Source organism: Nicotiana attenuata, unplaced genomic scaffold (assembly GCF_001879085.1).
Source record: "Nicotiana attenuata strain UT unplaced genomic scaffold, NIATTr2, whole genome shotgun sequence".
Classification (NCBI taxonomy): Eukaryota; Viridiplantae; Streptophyta; class Magnoliopsida; order Solanales; family Solanaceae; genus Nicotiana; species Nicotiana attenuata.
The window spans coordinates 292,308-316,312 of NW_017670668.1; the positions used below are offsets into that span (position 1 = coordinate 292,308).

General features: G+C 40.1%; 2 protein-coding genes across 2 annotated transcripts; both read right to left on the minus strand.

Moving 5' to 3' along the window:
- Positions 1-5,208: 5,208 nt before the first annotated feature.
- Positions 5,209-5,921, minus strand: LOC109242075. Its single transcript, XM_019408903.1, has 2 exons — positions 5,655-5,921; positions 5,209-5,598 (listed from the first exon to the last, which is right to left on the minus strand). Exons 1-2 carry the CDS (start codon positions 5,919-5,921, stop codon positions 5,209-5,211), a joined length of 657 nt encoding a protein of 218 aa, XP_019264448.1.
- A 2,528-nt stretch (positions 5,922-8,449) lies between these two features.
- Positions 8,450-13,138, minus strand: LOC109242087 (pentatricopeptide repeat-containing protein At1g09900). Its single transcript, XM_019408913.1, has 3 exons — positions 10,190-13,138; positions 9,514-10,027; positions 8,450-9,143 (listed from the first exon to the last, which is right to left on the minus strand). Exon 1 carries the CDS (start codon positions 12,984-12,986, stop codon positions 10,407-10,409), a length of 2,580 nt encoding a protein of 859 aa, XP_019264458.1. The 5' UTR covers positions 12,987-13,138; the 3' UTR covers positions 8,450-9,143; positions 9,514-10,027; positions 10,190-10,406.
- Positions 13,139-24,005: the final 10,867 nt, after the last annotated feature.

Here is a 24,005-nt window from a genome sequence, read left to right on the forward strand (position 1 = left end):
TTCCTACAGTTGGGGTGTCGAGTGTAAGAGATGTTTGTCATTATAACTTCAGAAATGTAGTGGTGAAAGACAATGCTAATCAGAAAAGGGACCAGATCCATAAGAAAGCACTACTCCCTGTCTACCAGCTGTTGTTTGAGTTGGTTAACAAAGTCCTGTTGCCTCGAGCAGAAAGGAGGTCCGTGACTTCCAAGTCTGACCTATTCCTAATGGAGCAACTGGACGGTTTCAATACTGTGAGTCTGCTTGCCATAATGATTGAACACATGCAGAAGGTTGCCACTTTCAAGGACGGTAATCATGGGCTTCCCTATGGATTCTTGCTTACTCCGGTGTTCAAATTCTTTAAGGTTCCACTAGGAATAGGTAAAGTGGGAACTCGAAAGCAGACATTCTCACAGACAACCTTGGAAGAGTGCGAGTGTGTAGAAAAGTATAGGGGGGTAGGAAGTACATCAACTGTGTCTCATCTCATCAATGCCCAAAACTCTGCAGCTGAGGAAATTCGTCGGTTGAAGGCAAGGAATGCTATCCTGGAAGATCAGCAAGCTCGAGGGGTTCCCATGTCGAATGATGAAGTGGTTCGTTTGACACAGGAAAATGCTGATCTCAGGGCGCAAGTTGAGAACCTGAAAGCTGAACTGCTTAATGAGCAAAAGTCGGGAAACGCTCGAATAGACCTTGTTCTCCAGACACTTGCTGCAGCTACCAAGCCTTTTCCTCCTAGTGCCCCCTAAGAACCCCTTCAGTGACCTGTCTTCTGGATATGTTTCTTCTGTTTTTTTGGTTGATGTTTGGTGGATGTTTTTTTGTTTTCTTTTTGATGGTTAGGATGTACTACTGCTGCTCCTGTTAACAAGTCCAATGTTGCCTCCTCCTTTTTCAAAAGGCAGAGGCATATTAAATCATTATTAATATATCCTTTTTATTATGTCCAGTACTCTCTCTCAGTGTTCTATTCTCTATCATGTTTGTGTGCACATATGTGGCATGAGTTAGCTTAGCTAGACTTCTTTATGCTGTTGTTCTTTTTCATGATGCCAAAAGGGGGAAGAATAACATAGGATAGGACTCAGCGGGAAACACATTGGGGAACTGGTTCTTAAGTTACTGAGTCCTATCATGTAAACCTTTGTTACGACAAGGCATAGTCTCAGGGGGAACTAAGTTTGTCATCATCAAAAAGGGGTAAATTGATAGATCTTAAATACTCTTGCCTTATGTTTTGATGATCTAACAAACTTACTGTTAAGAACTAGATAGGGAACCTGGCCTACTTGGATTGCTGCAAGCTTTAACGGATTCCGGCTAAAGGTGAACTGCTACAGCTTCAGGAGCTAGGAACCAACACAAGGACCTGATGCTCTTGTGGTTTCCTCATAGCAGTACAAAGTCAATTGGACACAGCTGGAAATGAAGTGACTGACGGTACTGTTTCTACTGCACTGCACTGCACTGTCCGCCCACTCATTCTCCAACCAAACAAAGTACTCACATCACTTCAGGTGATGTGATCAAGATGTACCCACAATGAGCTTTATATAAAACATGACTAGAAGGCTTCTGTTTCTCATTCAAGTCTCTTGCAAAAAATAGAAAAATCAATCCTCACAAGCTTGAAGAATAAGGTTGAACACTACTACGGACCAGTTCCTAAAAGATAGATTGTTGTTGTCCTAGTTGAGTTGTAACCTTGTTATTATACTTACTGTATCTCCTAAATTGCTTACCTAGAAGTATTCTGATTAGGAATCCTCTTGTAAATCCGTAAACTCCTTGAGTTTATGTTGTGACTAGATTTAGTCATAAGGAAAAATCTTTGTAATCGTAGAGTTACAGAGTGGCTTGTAGTGATAGCATCACAAGTTAGAAAATGCCTTTGTAACTAGGATGGTCACAAAGTGGCTTGTGGTAAAGGTACCACAAGTTAGTTGAGTAAATCCTTTGCAATAGGAAGTATTATAAAGTGGATTGTAATAGGTAGATTACAAGTTAGTGAAGTTAAAAGCCTACAGGTGCAGGTCGTGGTTTTTTATCCCCTTGTGTGGGATTTTTCCACGTAAAAATCCTCTGCCTCATTTACATACTGTTTTATTAAGTACTCTCAGTAGAACCTTGTAGAGGACCAGGTACTCTACGATTTGGTGGATCCATACAAACTAACACCAACTTATCAACTCCCCCAAACTTAAGCTTTTGTTTGTCCTCAAGCAAATCAAGACTCAGACTTAGGCACCATTTCATTGAAGCCACCAAATATTTAAGCTCACAAGCTAAAGCTAGCACCACAACCAAGCAAAGAAGAATTCAAGCAGAAAAACTCATAACTTTAGTTGGTACCACAACTATATTCAAATGCATGACCCCTCAACCACATCCATAGGATTCAATTTCAAAACAACATGAGTACCAAGCAAGTCAAGAAGATTTTCAATCTATGATCCCAAAGCTTCTAAAGTTATCTTTAAGTCACTAGGCCACTTTCTTTTGTTCATGTGTCTCAATTGAGAAAAGAAACATTAATCATACTGGAGTTTCCATGTGCCCTCACAAATTCAAGAGAGATTCCCATACACGGTACTATATTTTCAAATCAAAGGTGGGATATGAACAAAAGAAATAAGCACTCTCTCTCACAAAAGAAGTTCAAATGTACAAAAGTAGAACCATAGGCTTACCCCTCGCGTAAATCTCTACTAATGTCGGTGTGCCTGGTTCAAAATCACTTAGGACTTGCGGGAATGTATTTTAAGCTTTTGGTTGGAGGTAGGGAATCAATATGGTAAAGAGTGACTACGACCTTCCTAAGCACTACAATCTTGACAATTCAATACATAATTCCTTTCAAAATTTTCACCCTTTTTGCTCTCTTTTTCAACTAGGAGATATGATTGAATTACACCATTAAAGCTCTTTAGTTCGCAAGGCTTTCCTTTTGTGATCACCACCTTTGTCATGAGTCTCTAGTCTTTTCTTTTTATTTCAACTCTTTTTTTTTCAAATTCCTGTCTTTTTCATTTTTTTTGGTTGGTGTTCTTGTTGCTTCACCTTCAAGTAGCTTTCACATCATACTTTTTCGATCTCCTCTCAGCAACTTAGGCGTTTGACCTAGATTGTAATTTCAAGTGCTTAAGAAAGTCGGGGCATCAAAGGAGGATATCATAAGAAGGGAAAAGGGCTTGTAATGTGGTTGAAAATAAAAGGCTAAAGGCTCAAAAGGGTTTCCTACCATAATCTTGTCAAGGGTAGGTAATTAACGGCACAAACGGTCCAAAGAAAGCCTAAACTCATTTTTTAAACCAAGCACAACCTAGAATTTTGCCTCAAAAGACACTTGGGGCAAGTTCTAGACCACAATTGACACAAAAGAACTCAACAACAACCTCACCTCACATGGCTCATGCACACAAAAAGCAGATATATATATTCAAAGCCCAATTGAAACACATGAACTCAAAAAGTTGCCATAGCCTAAAAGCTATATAGTGACATTAAAGCTAACAATGGAACCTAAGAATCATGCCATGAATAATAAACTCAACTACCTCCTGGAATTTTCAAAAGCATGCATTTCATGAAAAGTTGTTTCAAGGCATACATCTAAATAGTGTTGGTACCAAACAAGTCAAAAATTGACTTTGGGACATCGACACTAAAAAAAAAAATCCGGTTCAAGTTGCATCTTTGGGAAAGAACCATGGAAATGAAAACCCAAAGAGGTTATTTTTAATTCCTAGAAAATGTAAAACAAACGATCAATAAAAATAAAAGAAGAGAAAATATTAAAAGGAAAACATAACATCAACTAATGGCATCAAAAAGTGTCAAGCATACCAAAACTCATCAATACCCCTCCCCCATACCTAAAAATTTGCATTGCACTCAAAGAAATTAAAACAAGTATAAGATAGGATAGGGTAAAGAAATACTCCCTCAATCCGAGCGGGGTAGCAGGCTCAACCGTTGTCAACAGTTGATAAAACTGTGGCTAACGGTTGGCAGTGGAGCATAGATGGAGCAAGCTGGAAATTGACACGGTTTAAACCGTGCCCTACAGTTCACTTCACGATTCCCTTGAGCTATTCAGGGTGGCTACAAGGTTCCAACTCCATTTTCCAATATCAAGCTGAGTTGCTTAGCTTGGAATTTACTAAACCATGACTCTACGATTTAAGCGACCGTGCCTCATGATTTAGCTTCACCTGCACTCTCCAAAAACTGGCATCATCTGAAAATTGATACGGTTTAAACCGTGTCCTACGGTTTAGCTCATGATTTGGTCCAATTGTTCCCCTGTTTCTCTATCTTTTCTAAGACAATTTTGCTCAATCTCTTCACTTTAAACCTGCACCCTACACACATCTAATGCCCAAAATACATCAAAGCAAGGGAAGAAAAAGAACATAATACACTACCAATACAAAATCAAAATGCAAGAATAAAAGGAGAAAGAGCTTGGGTTGCCTCCCAAGAAGCGCCTTATTTAACGTCGTAGCACGACACAATACCGAACACAACTCAAGATGCTATTGGGGGTTCCCCCCAATTCAACTTCCGAGACCACTCTTCTTGTATTAATGGGACCCAAATAATGTTGAATCTATTGTCCATTCACTTTAAAGATCCTTTTACCATCGTCGGACTCCAAATCCACGACACCAAATGGGTAAACATGCACAACCTTGAATTGCCCAGACCATTTTGATTTCAACTTGCTCGGGAACAACTTAAACCTTGAATTATAGAGAATAACTAAGTCCCCGGGGTGAAACTCCCTTTTGATGATCGTCTTGCTATGGAGGAACTTCGTTCTTAGCTTATACAAAAAATCACTCTCATATGCTTGAAACTGAAATTCATCCATTGCATTGAGTTGAGACGCTATTAAGTTTGTTGGATCAACCCATTTTGGCTTGAACTTTAGTGGCTTAATGGTAGAAAGTTTGGTTGGAGGAATAACTCGATTTTCCAAGTCAAGGGACATCTTCTCGGGCTTGTAAGAATATGAACCGAGTCCCTCCTTAGCCATCACGGCTTCATTGTACCCTTCCATGGCCTCATTGTTAGAATTGAGGAGAACCGCTTGTAGAGATTCTTCCATGCAAATATCTTCCATGTCATCGTCAAACACATCATCCACCACATCAACTACGGATATCCCACCATAGTCATGCGGTTGTTTCATTCACTTTTTTACATGAAAATTGCCTATTCATCATTCAATCTAAATTTGAGCTCTCCCACTTCAACATCACAAATAGCTCGCCCGGTAGCCAAGAAAGGACTACCAAGGATGATTGAAATTTCTACATCCACTTCACAATCCAATATTACAAAGACGGCGAGAAAATAGAATCGATCCACTTTTACAAGGACATCTTCGATGACACCAAGTGGTTTCTTAAATGTTCGATCTGCCATTAACAACTTCATTATGGTAGGCCTAGAATTCCCCAAACCTAACTTCTTGAATACATCATAGGGAATCAAATTGATACTAGCCCCCAAATCACACAAAGCTTTTGCGAAGCTTGTCAACCCAATAGCACAAGAAATAGTAAAATCCCCCGGGTCTTCCAGATTTTTGAGATAATTGCACTACATTAATGGGTGACCTTGATGGTCTCAAAATTAGCATTCTTCTTCTTAGTGACCAAGTCCTTCATGAATTTAGCATAATCCGACATATTTTCAAGAGCTTCCACAAAAGGCACATTGATGGTGATTTGATTCAACATATCATAGAACTTTTGCAATTGGCCTTCTTGTTGTTGCTTCGCAAATATTTGTTGAAACGGAGGAGGCGGTTTCGGTAATTGCTTGTACAATCTAGGTGCCTCCTTGCTTGCCTCATTGATTGGTTCTTTCTCCTTTGAAGGGACTTCCCTTGCATTTTGAGAGGTGCTTGGTTTTTGGTGCATCTCTTCAACAATAATGCACCGCACACTTGGGAACTTCAATCACCTCGGGCCTCTCATTAACTATGAGAGGTACATCTTGCTTAGGAACTTCATCAACTTTAGAAGGGTCATCAACCTTGGGAAGAGCCACCTTAGGAACTTTGGGAATCTTGACCTTAGGAAAAGCATATTTTAGAGGCAACTCCTCTTCGTCATTATCATCCTCAACTACAATGAATCTCTTTTTTAGAATTTTGCTCCGCCTTGTGGAAATGGAAAACACTCGCTTTATACCCTCATCTCTCTTTGGATTTGGAATTGTGTTACTAGGCAATGATCCTTGTGGTCTCACATTCAATTGAGAAGATATTTGACCCAATTGAGTCTCAATTTGCTTGATTGAAGTGGTATGAGAAGCCACCACTTGATTCATTTCTCGCCTCTCTTTGTCGGATTGCTCTTGATTCTTGAGCATCCTTTCCATCATCCCCGAAAGTTGGTTATCAGTTGAAGAGTCGCCTTGGTTGTTGTATGGAGGAGGTTGGTAGGATCTTTATTGATATTGTTGGGAAGATCCACCACCTCGATTACCGCCACTCCAACCTTGGTTTCCTTGATTGTTATTTCCCCAAGTTACTTGATTGTTATTTCCCCAAGTGCCTTGGTTATTACTTGGCCTCCATTTGTTCTTGGCTAGATCCTTGAAAGTTACCTCGTTGATTTTGATAGTTGCTCAGAAATTGAACTTCCTCATTTTGCTCTTGATAAGAATCATCTTGAGTGTAGCGTCCATTATCTTGTGAGTACATCTCCTCTTGAAGTTGACGTTGATTACCCTTCATATTCTGCTTAGAACCCAAGACATGAACACCTTCCACGAGATGTACTTTCCGAGATGCTTGAGTTTGTTGAAGTTGCGCTTTTGCAAGTTGATTCATGGTGGTGGTCAACTCGGCAATGGCTTGACCATGATCTTGAAACTCCTTGTTGAGGTGAATCATATATTTGGATCCCCTTGAGAAACATTTGCTCAGGATTGCCAAGCGGATGACGTCTCTGGCATCTCATCAAGTATGGCACAAGCCTCCAGGTAAGGTGTGGTCATGAAGTTTTTACCGGCAAGTTGGTTCACTACACATTGATTGGTTGTGTTAATCCCACAGTAGAAGGTTTGTTGCCGCATGTTCTCGTTCATATCGTTGTTAGGACATTCCTTCACCATGGTTCTATAGCGTCCCCAAATTTCATGAAGTGGCTCATTCGGTTCTTGCTTGAATGCCAAGATTTCATCCCTCAATGTATCCATGTGCCCGGGAGAGAAGAATCTGGCAATAAACTTCTCCACCAACTCATCCCAAGTATGGATAGAATGGTTTGGTAAGCGCTCCAACCAATCCAAGGCTTTTCCTCTTAGGGGGAAAGGAAATAACCTCAATTTCAAAGCGTCCTCAGACACAGTTGTTTGGTTACTTCCCCAACAAGCATCCCTTTAAGTGCTTGTATGCATTTTGATGAGGTGCTCCGGTGAAGTAGCCTCTTTGCTCAAGCAAGGCGAGCATGACATTTCTAATTTGTAAATTTCCCACCCTAATGTGAGCGGGGATAATTGCACTTGCATAGCCATCATTTAGTGCGGCATGTTGTTGTGGAGGTGGTGGTGGTGGATGCGACGGAGGTTGGTGTTGGTTTTGACCTCGACCACGCCGGTTTCCTTGAACCGGAGCCACTTCTTCTTCTACCATATCTACATCAATGGCTCCAAGAGTCAAATCACCAAAGTCATTGTTGTTCGCCATTGGTAACCTACAACAAGGACACACGAATCAAAGTATCATGAAAAAAAGATAAGAACTCAAGAAAACACACAATAACAAAGTAACACAAGAACAGCGTATTCTCCGGTAACGGCGCCAAAAATTGGTGACGTCAATCCTACACCTCCAAAGAAAGCGTAGTACGGTCATTAGCAATAATAAACCCAACAAATGTAGGGGTCAAATCCCACAAGGAGTATGTGTGTTAGAGTGTCCGAATGTGTAGTCTTCAAACAAAGAGTGGTTGTTCAATTACTTCTAAAGTTACTTCTAAAATTACTACAAAAACTAGTCTAGGAATTTTATCGAATACTTGGAGTGCGAGTAAAGACGTAGTTGTAACAAATAAGAGAACACTAGGATTGTTTCTCCTTTGTGTAGGCCATGCTTTTGGTTATACAAATGTTCAATTCTAGTTAATTAAGCATGTGTTATGGCCTCGATTTCTATTCCACCAACTTAATGTCTTCCAACACTTAAGAGGTTTTTACCCCAAGTTGCTCTTCCAAGTCAACTAAGACTCAATGATGAACAATTGATTAGCCCAGGTAGCAATCACACTATTCCTAGTTAAATTTCATTAATAAAATGATTAACCCACTTAATTCCTTGCTAATTACCTTGCACCTAAGCTAAGTTCCACTCTTCCAAGTTAGAACAAGCAAAATAGGCATGAATTTAGTGTTTGCAACCACAAAATCAATCAATAATGCATGGAGTAATTAGATAACAGTATAACACAAAGCTTAATCAAATATAGAACTAATATTAATAACCTAAAAACATAACCACACTTAGGGTTCACTATCTAGCTTAAGAAGCTTAGCTAGCCATAATAAAGAAAGAAAATACAAAGATAAATGATAATCTAAACATATTAGCGAAGAGAGTAGAGAAAGATTGAGTAAACTATGATAAAATCACCCAAAACTCTTAAGGGAAACTCCAAAAGCTGCTCTCCCACGTTCAAAAAGATCCCCAGATGCCTAAAAGCTGACCTAAATTGCTATTTATAGTCGTTTGCTATATTTGACAAAAGTGCCCCTCTGATGTCCAGTTGTGGCTTTGTTCGTGGAGATGACGATGTTCGTGGCCTGGTTCATGGGCTGAAATGGCTCCACGATTCAGATCGTGGAGCTGGGCAGAACTTGCACAATTCTTTGCTTCAGATGCCCTTTAAGATCATGTAGTAGTTCGTGGAGACGATCAAGATCGTGGAGTTGGACAGACATTGCTCCAAATTTTCCCGACTAAGAACATTTTTCATGCACTTTTGCACCCCTAGTTTTGGCTCCACAATTGACCTTCATGGAGACATTGTTCTTCCCTTTTCAATCTTCAATTTCTTCAATCCTATGCTCCAAATTCCAACTCTTTTCATCCTTTTTGATCCACTCTTTCATCAACTATATCATTTAATCTTACACACCTGAAATCAACCACATTAATTTAGTTAAAGCTATTAAATCTTACTTAAAGAACCTTAACTCAAGAAAAAGGTATGAATAAGTTAGCAAAATACCAACTTATCATGCATCAAGTAAAGCAAATGCATAGTATGACCTAAAACAAGTTTCCATAACAAAGCAATTTATACACAGTTATTACCCAATAGAGCATGATAAAGTGGAAATGTGGTACGAACACAAAAATCATTCTACGGTTATCGGACATAAAATAAAGAAGCGTGCATGTTGATCAGCATCTTAATAAAGTAGAGTGAGGAGGAGCACTCAAGTCTAGGCTAAATAACGAATAAATAATGTGACATTATTTGAGTACAGAAAATAAAATAATACCTAATAGCTAGTGAGTGAAATAACTACTAAGGAACAATGATTGCCTTGTTAGGAGAATGCACTGGTCATAAGTGCTGAGAGACTTATCCCATGTACGTAAGGAATGTGTTTTAGTTATGAGCTGATATGCTTGTAGCAGGTCCGTCGGTGGCATTGCTTGTGGCGAGCAGTCAGCTGTTGGCAGGGGAAGGTGGTGCGCTGTGCGTGTAGTGTCACAAGGTGCTGCCTGCATGGTGCTTGTTCCGCTGTGCGGACGTTGTGGGCTGTTCATCATCATAACTGACACCAACTTGCTTGGGATTGAGGCATTGTTGTTATTGTAGTACTTGTGGAATATATTGTGTTACTAAAAAGCATTAGACTGGCCCAGATCTTTACCGACTTCCACTCTTTCCGGGAGATCTTTGCACTTCAAAAAATATGCTCAACCAGGTAAGACTGCTGCGTCTAATTCTTCCCCATTAATTGGCTTACATCCTCAAAAATTAAAAATATTCAGCTACAGATGTAACTCCTGCATGACACCAAGGCTCTAAGATTTAATTGAGAATAGTTTCCATACAACTGGATAGAGAAGCACTAACAACTCAGTGGGAAGACAGGAGAAAACTTAGGACATCATCTAACAGGGAATAATTATCAAAATAAGTGCAGCGGGGAATACAAAATATCATACCATGACAAAAGATCTCTGTTGCATGTCAAATATTTGGGAGTGAAGGTGCACATATGTCCATATCACCACTCTGATTTGAAACTACAAGCATTTCCAGAAATCTTGTTCTGCCTGAGACAATAACTTCTCTCTGAAATATAACGAGCTATTACATTGCCTTGTCAGAACAGTAACATCTCCTGAGAAACACAATGATTTCCTCTTTACTAGTCAAAATTCAAGCCCTCTGAAGCTGAGGCAGGTTACGGCCACGCTCCACAAATCGCAACATGAGCTTGTCCGCCTCTTCTACTCTGCCATCTTGCATCAATCTATCCTTCACCTTGTCACAGAGCTTTAAGTCAGGTATCAGATTCCGGTTGAACATTCGACAAGCCACCTTATATGATGAAAGAGGGTTCCTTTCCTTTAAATAGGTCTCCATAAGAATGTGGCAGGTATTTGCATCAACTCTTGAAGCTGTCCTGAGGACATTTCCCAACAGTTTATAAGCCTCATCAGCATATCCGAAACCACAAAGTTTTTCAATAACCTGATTATAAGCAGTCTTACACCCTTGTCTTGAAAGCATCTTCTCCAGTAATTTCACCAGATCATCCACCCTACGTTGCTGACAAAATCGGTGGATGACTGTACGATACGTCACAGCAGTGGGAAGCACGCCCCTATGAAGCATTTTATTGGCTAGATCAATAGCCTCTTCCATTCTTCCTTGTTTTGTCAATCCGTCTATTAGCGTTGTATATGTGACAGCATCAGGGTGTTTGTTAATCAAGTACATGTCATCAAGAACCGAAAGAGCAGCATCCAACTCATTCTTTTGACAGAAACCATGAATTAAAGTGGTGAAATTCACCACATTAACAGCACATCCTTTCTTCAGACATTCTTCCATAAAGTTCTTTGCTTCATCTGCTCTGCCTTCTTGACAAAGGGATCGAATTAGCAGGTTAATTTCAACGGGGGTAGGGAAATAGCCCTTTGCAATCATTTCCCTACCCACATCACAGGCTTCAGACAGTTTCCCTTCCCTACGATAGCCATGCATTAACACGCTAAATGTAATAGCATTCGGTCTCCACCACGACTCCTCACAAATGCTCATCATCTCTCTTGCCTCCGCAGACCTTCCACTCCGGCAAAGCCCATTTAGTAGGGCAGTATATGATACAGTGTTTGGCTTGCAACCGTGCTTGTACATATGTTGAAGTAACTTTTTAGCTTGATCAATTTTCCCTACAAGACAAAACCCATTCAGAACTGCAGTGTAAGTAACCACATCAGGATTACATCCTTTGGCAATCATTTCATTGACCAGTTCCTTTGCCTTATCTATTCTTCCGTCTTTACAGAAGGAGTTTACCACAGCACTGTAACCCACTTTATCCACTTGGAATCCTCTTTCTTCAGCTTCCCTTAAGAATCCCATCGCTTCATCAGCATGACCGTGCTTCGAAAGCATATGTATAATTGTATTATAAGTAACCTGGTCAGGCAATAAGTTACTATCTTTATCCATTTTCTCCACCAACTCTTTCACTTTATCGGTTTGTTTCTGCGTGCAAAAGAATGAAATCAATGTATAATAACTAACTTTATCTGGGTAACAGCCCTTATACGGCATTTCAGCCATCAGCTCTAATGCATCTTCAACTCGATGCACATCACAATAACCTTTGATCAAACAATTGTACGTAACAACATTGGGTGTTAACCGAACTAGTTGCATCCGCTCAAGAAACCTCAATGCTTTCTCAATTTTATTCCCCTTCACCAAAATGTAAATTGCAGTGTTGCATATAGATAAATCAGGCTCAATTCCTGCTCTTTGCATCACATTCAGGATCTGCATTGCTTTCCTTAAATGTCCAGCTCGACTAAAAGAAACCATCACACAACCAAAATCTTCAGGTCTCCTCGAAATTCTTCTACGTGCCATCAGCTTAAGAATTCGCTTAGCTCCCTGACACAACTTTGTCCTACTTAGAAGTTGAAGCATCACATAATAAACAATAGGGTCATGTCGATAACGCCATTGCTGGTCCGCCCAATAAAAGAATTTCAAAGCGACCCTTTCATCGGATTGAGACCTTAACACAGCACAAATTTGCAGGGGCTTCATACTTCTTAGCAAACGCCTCAATTCAATCTCAAGCTTCGGATTCCAACCCGATTGACGTTCAATTAATCTACATGTTTCCTTAACCAAAGGGTGTCTCATTTCATCTTCAACCCCTTCAATTCTTTCAGAAATTCCAACATTCTCCGCCCGATTCACTTGCCTTTGACTTTTACCAAATGAATCCAAAACCTTAAAATCATCATCACTACAGTCCAAACTACCTCCTCCATCTTCGTTTTCTGACTCTTCAAACTCATCCACACTATCAAACCTACAACTACTATCAGTTTCTTTAAAGCTGCAATCTTTTCCATCTTCATCACAAGAATTGTCATGAAAGCTCAAATCTTTACATTCTGTAGAACCCAATTCTTCTTTTACAAAATACCCATCTCCAGTATCATCACAGTGATCATTTTTCAAATACAAATTAGGGTTTATGTTGAGTCTAGGGCTATCACCTCTAGATGAACAAGAAGAAGAAAATGCAATAACTCCATTATAAGCAAATGGGTCTCCACCAAAATCGATTCTTGATTCAAAAGTTGCAATTTTTCCAGAAAATTCAACACAAACACAATGATTACATGAACCAAACCAAAGAATTTTGAAATTTTTTCTTTGCCTGGGCAAGGTTCCTCCAATTCTTGTGCATATATTTAACTTCAGCAACATTTTAATGAATTCAGTGAGATTCTAGAGCAGCTCTATTATGCAATAAGAAGTTTGAAACGAGTTGCAATTGCTTACTAGTGAGTTCTATTGCTATGGACTGGAACCAGTTCTGCGAAAAGTTTGCAGCTTGACAGGAGCCTATCAGGAGCGGATTTGGGGGCGCAATGGGGAACATCCTACCCAATTTTTATCTATATATTAAGTTTTGAATCCTCGAAACGCAACAAAAAAATATAATTTAGTAAGAGGTTCAAAACATTTATAACGTTACATGTTCAATTACCATTAGCTACAAAAAAAATTTTTGAACCCCGTTCGCGGAAACTTAAAAAAAAAAAATATATATATATATATATATATATATAGATATAAAATAATATCGAATAAAATCTGATTTCTACGTCTAGTTTAAACTCTTCTAAACTTGAGGTAAGGCTTCTAGCCAATATTTCTGGATTATTAATAAAAAGTTTCTTTTTTATTTTTATGGTACGGCAAAATTTATAAGGTAAAAAAGGTAAGATTTTTTGGCGTTAAAATCTTATGTTGTAAAATCCTACTCGGTACTCTCTCTCTTATTCTGTAGACCTATATTGTTACAGTTTTATCAAAATTATGAACTGAAATTACCCCTTCTATACTTTTTTTTACTCCACTCTGTTCATCTCTTCCTCCCAACCTTTTAAAGAAATAATCTTTACTTAACTCTTCTTTCTTTAACCTCACCCTGGCCACGGTTAAACGTATATACCCATTTTGGGTTAATTTTGGGTTTGGCTTAACCGGTTTCTCATAGGAATTTATAGGTTAATCCATCAAAATTATTAAGAAATTGGAAAGATAACCATATACTTAGAGTGATGTCTAGTTATTTACAAACTAATAATTGAGGAATAATAAACATAAAACTATACATAATAAACATAAAACTATAAAAAATAGAGGTAATATCCAGAAACATAATTTAGATAAAATAAGTAACTTACATGTTTACAGGAGAGAGATTTTCCTTTCGGGAAACTCGAAAAAGTTTACTGGACTTGGGAATTAAGAACTTGCACACTCAAGCATAAGGATTTATTTATTTTACAAGCTCGAGGTAGAAACTACTAAGGCATACATAAGGAAATACTTTACAAAGGTATAGTACAAGGTGTTGAAGAATGGTGGGTGATGAAAGAGGGTGTTTAGATGGCTTTCTTTAGAGTGTTCTTTCTCTTATACTTGTATCTTTCTCTTCTTCTTTCTTCCCCTTTTTATAGCTAAGTTTTTGAAACGGGTTTGAAAATGGACTTCAAACATTTCCATAAATCTTTCTTGTCTAGCTTTGTAGGGTACTTCATTGGGCCCCATCTTCACATGACTTGGGCAGAGATTCCCTTAGTGTTTGTAACTATTTCTTCCACTCAAAAATTCAGCTTGTCTTGTAGCACTACCTTTTGTCACATCTTCTTTTTTTTTATGTCATTTCTTCTTTTCTTTATGTCGCTTCTTCTTTTTCAATTGTCTCTCGCATTATTGCTCTTGGTTTTCTTTGTCTTTGCTGCTCTCAATTGCTTCTGACTGAGACCTTGCTTCTTTTTACATGTCTAAGTTATGTAGAGCTATTGAATCAAAACTCATTCCTGAATCATCTTCGTATGGATCTTGAGCATCTTGATAATTTAGGTGGTTTTCATCTTCGTAATTATCATCTTCCCCTGAGCTTTGAGACCTTTCTGGACTTGGATTGAGACTGTGTTTGTCTTGTTTTTCTTTATCTTGAAAGAAATTTTTTAATGTCTGTTTAATTATGTTTTCTATTTTCTCTTTTTTTTTTTCTTTTTAGAAATTATACCCTTCTTTTTTAATGCTTCTCCCTGTGTTAGTGTTCTAGGTAGTCTCGTTTTGATGAACCTTCGTCTTCACTTTTTGGCAAAGTGACAGCCATAAACGGATTTGATGTGTCTTTACCGGTCATCGTATGAACCGAACTAGCTGTATCATTATCCGATACAATAGACTTTGCTGCATTCATTGGGGAATGCACACCCTTCTCATCTATTTTTTCTTGAGATGGAGAACTCTGTTTTGGACTACTCATCTCCATGTCTTGTTGAGAAATAACTTGAGTCTGGGATTGTGTCAATTCAAATTTTAATGCATGTACTCTCTGTTCTAGTACCTTCATTTGCTCCGTAAGTCTTGTTTTTTCCTGTGCCAGGATTTTATTCTTCTGATTTATTCGTTTGAAGGCTTCTATCATTGATGAGCAATGATCACAGAATATTATCTTATCATGGTCTTTTTGGATGTTATATTGGGGGATTTTTTCTGGGTTTTGTCTGAGTGCTGGGGAGATATAGTAGTTTGGTCCTAGTATTCCTCTTGCATAGTCTAATGCTTCAGTGAAGTCATTAAAACCTTTGAAAAGCGGTTTTTCTAAATCTTTAATAGAGTCTAGTACTTCTAACCATGTCTGAAAAATACCATTTGTCTTACCATGTATAACTACATAGTATTTAAATTTTTTTTCTTGGTTTTTGTCTGTAAAATATTGTCATAAGGCATTAAGAGCCGCTATAAAATATTTAGTGTCTTTTTTATTATATGTTATCCATAAGTTATCAATTAAACATCTTTGAGGTCTATCTATGACACATTCAGGTAAAACTCTAAATGATATGTTTGATGGTGGAAAGAATATTAAATTATGTTTTCCAAAACTTATCCTATCCATATTACTTTTTTCTGCAAAAGATTGTGGCTTAAAATGAAGATTACCTAATACTGTCTGCAAGTATTTGTCTGAGGGTGAGGCTTGAATGCCCTTTCCCTTGTCTTCAGTCTTGGGAACTGTTGGTCTCATGCTGTACATGTAAAATATTTATTAATTGACAGTAGTTTTAAGCCTACTGTGACGACCCAAAGGGGTCATCACTTATTTTCTTACCATCCTGTACTTTCGAGGCCTTGAAAATGTAACGACCCGACCGGTCGTTTTGAGTACTAGCGCTCCGTTCAGCAGTCGAAGGCCATGAACAGCTTCATTTCAGGTATTATGACTTGTACGCGTGGTCGGAATTGAATTTCGGGAAGTCTAGAGTTGATTTGGGAAGAGAATTCTTATTTCGGAAGCTTAAAGTTCGGAGAATGAACTAAGATTGGAATTTTGAGTAAACGACCTCGGAATCAGGATCTGAAGGTTCCAGCATGTTTGTATGATGATTTCGGACTTGGGCGTATGCCCGGTTCGGGTTTTGGATAACCCGGGAGCGTTTTGGCGCCTATTGTGGAAGTTAGCATTTTAGAAGGAATTTCATAAGTTTGGTTTGAAGTGCATTTCAGAGTTATCGATGTCCGTTTGGAATTCCGAGACTGGGAGTAGTTTCGTATGGTGATTCTGGAGTTGGGGGCGCGATCGGAAGTGAATTCGGAGGTCCGTAGGTCATTTTGAAGCCATTTGGCTAAAGATAGAAATTTGAAGGTTTTTGGGAAGTTTGACCGAAGGTTGACTTTTTGATATCGGGGTCGGAATCCAATTCCGAAAGTTGTAGTAGGTCCATAATGTCAAATATGACTTGTGTGCAAAATTTGAAGTTAATCGGACGTGATTTGATAGGTTTAAACATCGGAAATAGAAGTTGGAAAGTTCAAAGTTCATAAAGCTTGAATCGGAGTGTAATTCATGGTTTTAGCGTTGTTTGTTATGATTTGAGGCCTCGAGCAAGTCCGTAATGTGTTTTGGGACTGGTTGGTATGATGGGGTCCCGGGGGCCTCGGGTGGATTCCGGGTGGTTAACGGATTGAAAGTGGAATTTGGGAAGGCTTGAGTTTTGCTGCTTCTGTCATAACTGCATCTGCGGTTCTTGGACCGCAGAAGCGGGACCGCAGATGCGGTCAAAAGCTCGCAGAAGCGGAAGGGGCCAGGTCCAAGGAAAATCGTAGAAGCGGTTCCGCTTAAGCGGCCCCCAGACCGCAGAAGCGGCCAGTTCCCTCATGCCCAAAACCGTAGAAGCGGTTAAATAGTCGCAGAAGCGACATCCGCAGAAGCGGAAATTGCACCGCAGAAGCGGAACACCTGGAGGCAGTAAGGTTGTTTTAAATCGTGAATGGAGTCATTTCTCTCATTTGGTTCATGGCTTGGGGCGATTTGGGGAGCTCCAAAGAGTGGAACTTCGTCATCTATATAAAGGTAAGTTATCCCCATCACTTTTGAGTTAAATACATTAATTATGTATGGATTTAAGCATGAAAATTAGTGTAAAGATGGAGGTTTTTTGGTGGAAACCTAGAAAATGATATTCTTGGAATTTAGCCACGATTTTGAGTATGGAATTAGGATAAAAATATATATTTGAGTTCCTGAGGTCATGGGTAACCTTTGTCTTCGAGAAATTTTGGATTTCGGGCACCTAGGCCCGAGGGCATTTTGGTCATTTCACTAAGCGGAGTTGGGAATCTGTATAATTTGAATTTCTAGTATTTGAGCATGTTCTCATTAGTTTGTCGTTAATTGGCTAGTTTTGGTGCATTGTGCGTCGGTTCAAGCCTTCGGAAGAATGTTGAATGCCGGTTATGAGTCTTCGGAGCGAGGTGAGTCTCCTTTCCAATCTTGTGAGGGGGAATTTACCCTATAGGTGAAGTAATTGATTATGTGCTCCTATTTGTGGGGGCTACATATGCACGAGGTGACGAGAGTCCGTGCGTAGCTACTATTATGTTATTATCCCGGTAGTAGGACCCAAAAACATGTTGCACGTGGATTAATTGTGAACCCATTGGTAGCTCGAATTGTTTATCTCACATTGAATTGGTAAGTAAATTTCTAAAAGGATTAAACTTCATTTCTTAAATTGTTAAAGGAGAATTGGTTTTGTTTGAATAAATATTCCCCGATAAGATCTTATTTGACTGATTGAGCATGTATTTTATGTGTGCCTGCATCGCATGGATGACTCGCGAGCAGGGTATGTGTTTATTTATGGAACGGGCCGAACGCCTCGGTGAGAGTAGATGCATCTATGGTTCGTGCCGCTCGACCCTCGGCAGTGCACAATTTACATTTCTGTTGAAGCGGGCCGTCGACCTCGGCATGATTTGCGCGTGTTTATCTGTTACTTGAAGATTGCAAATGTGGAATTAGCCCTACGTGGCTTGATATAAACTGATAAGATAATAAAGAATAAACCTTGAAGCCCTTGATTATTGTTGAAGGTGTTTTTCTTGTTTTTCCTGGCTTCCCGAACTAGAACTACTATATGACTCCACGATTATTCTCGCATTATTGAATATTGATAATTGACCTCTAGTGAGTGTCGAAATTGGCCATCTCGTCTCTACCCCTTCGGGATTAGGCGGGATACTCACTGAGTACACGTTGATTACGTACTCATACTACACTTCTGTGCATTTTTGTTGCACAGGTATATTTTACATTTGGTAGCGGCACGAATGATTTGGGGACTTGGTGAGCTGCATTGTTCGAGACGACCCGGAGTTCGAGTAGTTCCCTTCCAGTACCTTACTTATTTATTCTCTGTCCACTGTATTTCGGACAGACATTTGTATTTTATTGTCCTTATCAGTAGTTGCTCATGCTCTTGTGACACCGGGTTCTGGGATGGTTTTTTTTTTCTTTGAAGGTTGTGTATTATTAGTTATCTCTTCATTTGAATTGAAACAGTGGTTGTATGTATATGAAAAATGGAAGTAAAACTCTTAGATTTTTAAAATTATTAAAAGAGAAATTAATGGATGAGTTAGTTGGCTTGCCTGACAACGGTGTCCGGCGCCATCACGACCCGTAGTGGATTTGGGTCGTGAACACATGGTATCAGAGCACTAGGTTCCTAGGGTCTCACGAGTCATGAGCAAGTCTAGTAGAGTCTCGCGGATCGGTACGAAGACGTCTGTTCTTATCCTCGGGAGGCTGCAGGACTGTTAGGAGTACTTCCCTTCTTGATTCCTTATCGTGCGATTCGATTTCATGAGAGGCTTACGCCTTTGTTTCTTTCTTACTCAATCCTATGCGATGCGAACCGCTTGTTATAAATCGAAAATTGAAGAACCGTAATGGTACTACAGATTTGATGCGGGATGTTTCTCCCGGTATAGTTGATCAGATTATTGTCGTCGCCTTATGGAAGAATATTTTGTTGTTTCCGCCCAGTAGCGGTATTTTCGAGGGCTTTGAGGCTAGGCACAAGTTGCCACAATGCATATGAATGTCTATTCTGCAGTAATAATATGATGGTAGGGTGTTGCCCACGTGCCAGGGCAGTGAATGATTTCAAGGGAGGTTTACTCAGCGCACAATCAAGAGATTCAGTGTGTTATTCCCGGCAGGGGGAAAGGTAATCGAGCTAAGGAGGGTCAGGATGTAGACTGGTGGAAGTAATAAGACTTGGCAATTGAAAGCGAGGTGGATTTTCTTTTATATTGGGTGTTGTTGTCCTAATTGGACATATCAAGTTTGTCAGTGTTATGATCTTCTACGATTCGCCTTTGAGGCAAGATATTGTGAAATAGTATCAGAGATACAACTATCAGATATCGCAGGATGCGGTGGTTCAGGATTTAATCAGTATTTCTATTGCTAACGGTTCGAGAAAGATGACCTTCGGATAGGTTTGGAGTTAGTAGCAAATTGAGAATTCAAGTTCCATGAAGATAAATTCTTATTAAGGCAGCAACCGAGTAGCAAAAGATGAGAAAGGCATGTGGGAAGTGTCATGCGGAGTTTCAAATTGCAAGAAAGGCCAGGTATATGAAGCAAAGGTTGAGTAGTCGATTAAGGGGATGAGTTCCGCCAAAGTAGGAGAGTGGCGGAGATGCATATGGGCTTGCAGTGGAAGGACCACGTACCTTAAGGAGAGTTGGAGTGATTTGATAATATCAGTGATTGGTGATTGGGTCTACGGATTCAATTTGAAGTAGGGGTTCTTGTGCGGCCGGAGGTTTAATATAACGGGAAGGAGCCGCTTAAATGAAGAAGGATGCAGCATGGCTTTGAATTGGGAGGATGTTGTCGCACATTTCAATGATGTCCACAACGGGTAAAATGGACCGGTGCAACTGGAGTGTGAGCTCAGACTCAGGAAGGGTCATTGATGTCGTAGTAATTGTACCCTGTGTAGCAGTGTTGGAAGATGTCGGGGAGAGCCTTCTATAGGTGGGTTAGCCAAGTGAGCAGATTAGCAGTTGCGTGGTTGGCGAGTCTTCTGCGAAGAATCTTATCGGGTATGTAGCGAAGGAATCGATCGTGTGAATGTGGTGGATGATTTAGAGTATAAGAAAGAGGTTTTACAGAGAGATATCGAGAATTTTGGCGGTTGATTGTGCAAAGTTATCTCTATAAGGGATAAAAAGGATGAGTGAGTTCCAGATTGGTGAAATTATGGCTTCAAGCTAAGTGGAAGAGTCTCACCGCTTGTGATAGGGTTGCGGAGTTGATTGCTTGCAAGGTTTCTGGTTATTAGTATGTTGATGGGTTATTCTAGCTATATGAATTGAGCAAAGGGATTGTTGAAATGCATGTTATGACTGGCCTTATTGGCCCATGTTCAGACTTGGGAAAGGATTCAGGATTTATGCCTTGTATAAATGCAGGTTTCAAGGAAGTGATTCCACCGGGTGCCTCATCGAGAGAGCATTCATGTGTTATAAGATTTATGGAGTTGATTATATTCGGGGCCAAGTCAGAGCGGGTGGCTCTCAGCAGCGGTCTTAGTGAAAATTCAAAAGATGAAGTGTAATACTTAATGATTTCGAGCCTATAGGCGCAGTTGAGAATCAAGCTTATGCAGCAGCTTACGAATGGAGACTCAGGACGTTCTGTGATATTTTGGGCTTGCGGTATGGCATTTGAGAGATATGAGTCAGTTCATGGAATTTGAGACAACATGGCATGGTCTCGTGATTCGAGGTCGCTCGAGATGAGTGCAGAGGGAGTATGTTATGTGCTGGAAGAAATCAATGATACCTTTAAGGCAATCAAGGATAAATTGGAAGAAGGTAGTTGATTAGCCATAGTTGAATTTGGCATATTGGTGTAGGCAGTCAGTTTCTGCAGCGTGATCGAGTTATGTAAGTGATTGGTAATGGCACGTATCAGGCTTGTCAGCCGCCGCAAATGATGTTATTCAGAGGCCTCCTATTGTTATGGCCTGTTGTGTGGAAGCAGATTCCGGAAGGGGCTATGGTGGCTTAGACCACTACTTGGATGGTTGCATATTTTACGATTATGAGTATTCGCCCGTGCGTTGCTATGTTTCTCCTGAAGTGAGTTAAGTGAAAAGTTCTTATATGATGAAGTGTTAAAATGTTAATGTTAAAACTCATGTTCTATCGTATGTTGGCACATTGGTGCAGTGAGTAGCACGGGAATTCAAAGTGAGGATCAAGGTTGCAGCTTGGTGCTGGTAAGGATGTCACAGGCTCGGATGAGCAGGAAAGGAGCTTCGGCGTTTAAGGTAAGTTGGCATTGTCTTCAGTGTCCCCTGAGATTGGTGCCTGGTAAAGGGGGCTTGTATCATGGTTAATGATTCTCGATCGCTTTCAGCGTTAGTGCGGTCGGTGGGTTGGAGGTAAGACCAAGTAAATTGTTATAGTAGATTGTGGGGGAGTGTCCCACAGGTTTCATAAATGTGGCACGTAGTCACTTAACTGATTTAAGATCTAGACCAAGTATGAGGATTGTGGTAATATCATTAATTTGAGAATTTATGCCCAGAGGGCACTCTGTTTATTGGGTTATGGACTGTGGAGGTTCACTCCGGTTATGATGGTGGTCCTTGTGTGTTATGAGAAGAGGAAAAATTAGTATGGACCTTTGAAAGGTTATTGGCTTAGTTTGGTATGATCAGGATCGACTTGAGGTCGGTGGATGGGTGTAAATGTGAATTTGGGCTCTATGTCAGGCCAGTTGTGTTCATTTCAGTAATGCGCTCCTTATGGGGTAGTCAGGGTGTTATTTCGTTGTCAGATATTCCATGTAGTGATGCATTGCGCCGTGAAAGTTGCGAGACGGCTTGAGAAATTTCTTATGTGTTGAAGATCCGTGCAGAGATGATGTACTATGAACAGGATGGCTCTTGAGATTCAGTCTGTATATCGCACCCTAGTTGTGCTTGAGTTTTGTAGCTTATGATGCTATATGTTCCCTCAGGGATGGTATTATGCACTTAGCGCGCTTATGACCGATATTTGGTATGCTGTTGTAATGAGCAAATTTAGCTCGATGTATATCTCCTTATGTGAGTTCTACGTGTGGATTGGTTGGCACGCCGCCATGGGTATGTTATTTGGATTGGTTGGCACGCCGCCATGGTTATGTTGTTTGGATCGGGTTGCGCGCCGCAACAACGTAATGTTCAGTATAGTTTCCCATATCTATTTATTGTGTTCTGTTTCCTATTTTCTAAGGGAAGTACGTATTAGTGCGGGAGTTAGATAATTCCTTTCAGAGTTCATTTTTCTTTTTGTATCGCATTTTGAAATGGCAGCCTATTGGCACATTGTGGTATCACATGAGACTTTTGATTATGTCCGGGGTGGCTTATGGCCTGAGCAGTTAGTACTGGGTGAGGTGAGCCCATTGGAATCAGGATCAGTGCAATCTGACTATATAGAGTATGTTAAGGAGCAAGATCTCCACTTGTTTCAGAATATGGTAATGTTTCTTGCCAGAAGTATAGACTCAATGATTGATTGACTCGGCAGTGATTATGAATTTCCTCACATCTCTTCCATTGTGGCGGTGTTGTAAGAGTGGGAGTAAGACCTGTGTATGTTATGGGGTGCAATGGGAGCACCAGATTCGTGGAATTTCGACTAAGTTGAACAGAAAAGGTTATCGTGATCCGGTGAGTAAAATGAGGGAAAGTGTGAATTCAACAAAGTTATGCAATCGTGTTTGAGTACAGCATGTGGTGATTGATATGGTGATCGTATGTTGGAAGCAGGTCGGGCATAGAATTCCGGATGTTGGAATCGGGCCCTAAGGCTTATTTGCATGAATAAAAGGGAATATCTTCAAAATTTGTCGAGCCAATGTGCTCAACTAAGTTGTGGTAGCACGGGAAGGTGCACGAGAAGTTAAACAGCAATTTCAGACTACTCCAGCATAGTTCTCAGCACATTCGAGGACGAACGTAGTTTAACTGGAGAGAATGTAACGACCCGACCGGTCATTTTGAAAACTAGCACTCCGTTCAACAGTCGGAGGCCATGAACAGCTTCATTTCAGGTACTATGACTTGTACGCCTGGTCGAAATTAAATTCCGGGAAGTCCAAAGTTGATTTAGAAAGAGAATTCTCATTTCAGAAGCTTAAAGTTGAAAGAATGAACTAGGAATGGATTTTGAGTAAACAACCTCGGAATCAGGATCTGAAGGTTCCAGCAAGTTCGTATGATGATTTCAGACTTGGGCATATGCCCGATGCGGGTCTTGGATAACCCGGGAGCATTTTGGCGCCTATTGTGGAAGTTAGCATTTTAGAAGGAATTTCATAAGTTTGGTTTGAAGTGCATTTCAGAGTTATCGATGTCCGTTTGGAATTCCAAGACTGTGAATAGCTCCGTATGGTGATTCTGGAGTTGGGGGCGCGATCGGAAGTGAATTCGGAGGTCCGTAGGTCATTTTGAAGCCATTTGGCTAAAGATAGAAATTTGAAGGTTTTTGGGAAGTTTGACCGGAGGTTGACTTTTTGATATCGGGGTCAGAATCCAATTCCGAAAGTTGGAGTAGGTCCGTAATGTCAAATATAACTTGTGTGCAAAATTTGAAGTCAATCGGACGTGATTTGATAGGTTTAAACATCGGAAATAGAAGTTGGAAAGTTCAAAGTCCATAAAGCTTGAATCGGAGTGTAATTCATGGTTTTAGCGTTGTTTGTTATGATTTGAGGCCTCGAGCAAGTTCGTAATGTGTTTTGGGACTGGTTGGTATGATTGGTTGGGGTCCCGGGGGCCTCGGGTGGATTCCGGGTGGTTAACGGATCGAAAGTGGATTTTGGGAAGGCTTGAGTTTTGCTGC

Bases quoted from the DNA above. Each gene is read 5' to 3' on its own strand.
- LOC109242087 (XM_019408913.1), bottom strand. From the start codon at position 12,986: ATGTTGCTGAAGTTAAATATATGCACAAGAATTGGAGGAACCTTGCCC.
- LOC109242075 (XM_019408903.1), bottom strand. From the start codon at position 5,921: ATGCACCAAAAACCAAGCACCTCTCAAAATGCAAGGGAAGTCCCTTCA. The intron at 5,599-5,654 runs GTCACTAAGAAG...CCATTAATGTAG, and splicing joins CTAAATTCATGAAGGACTTG to TGCAATTATCTCAAAAATCT.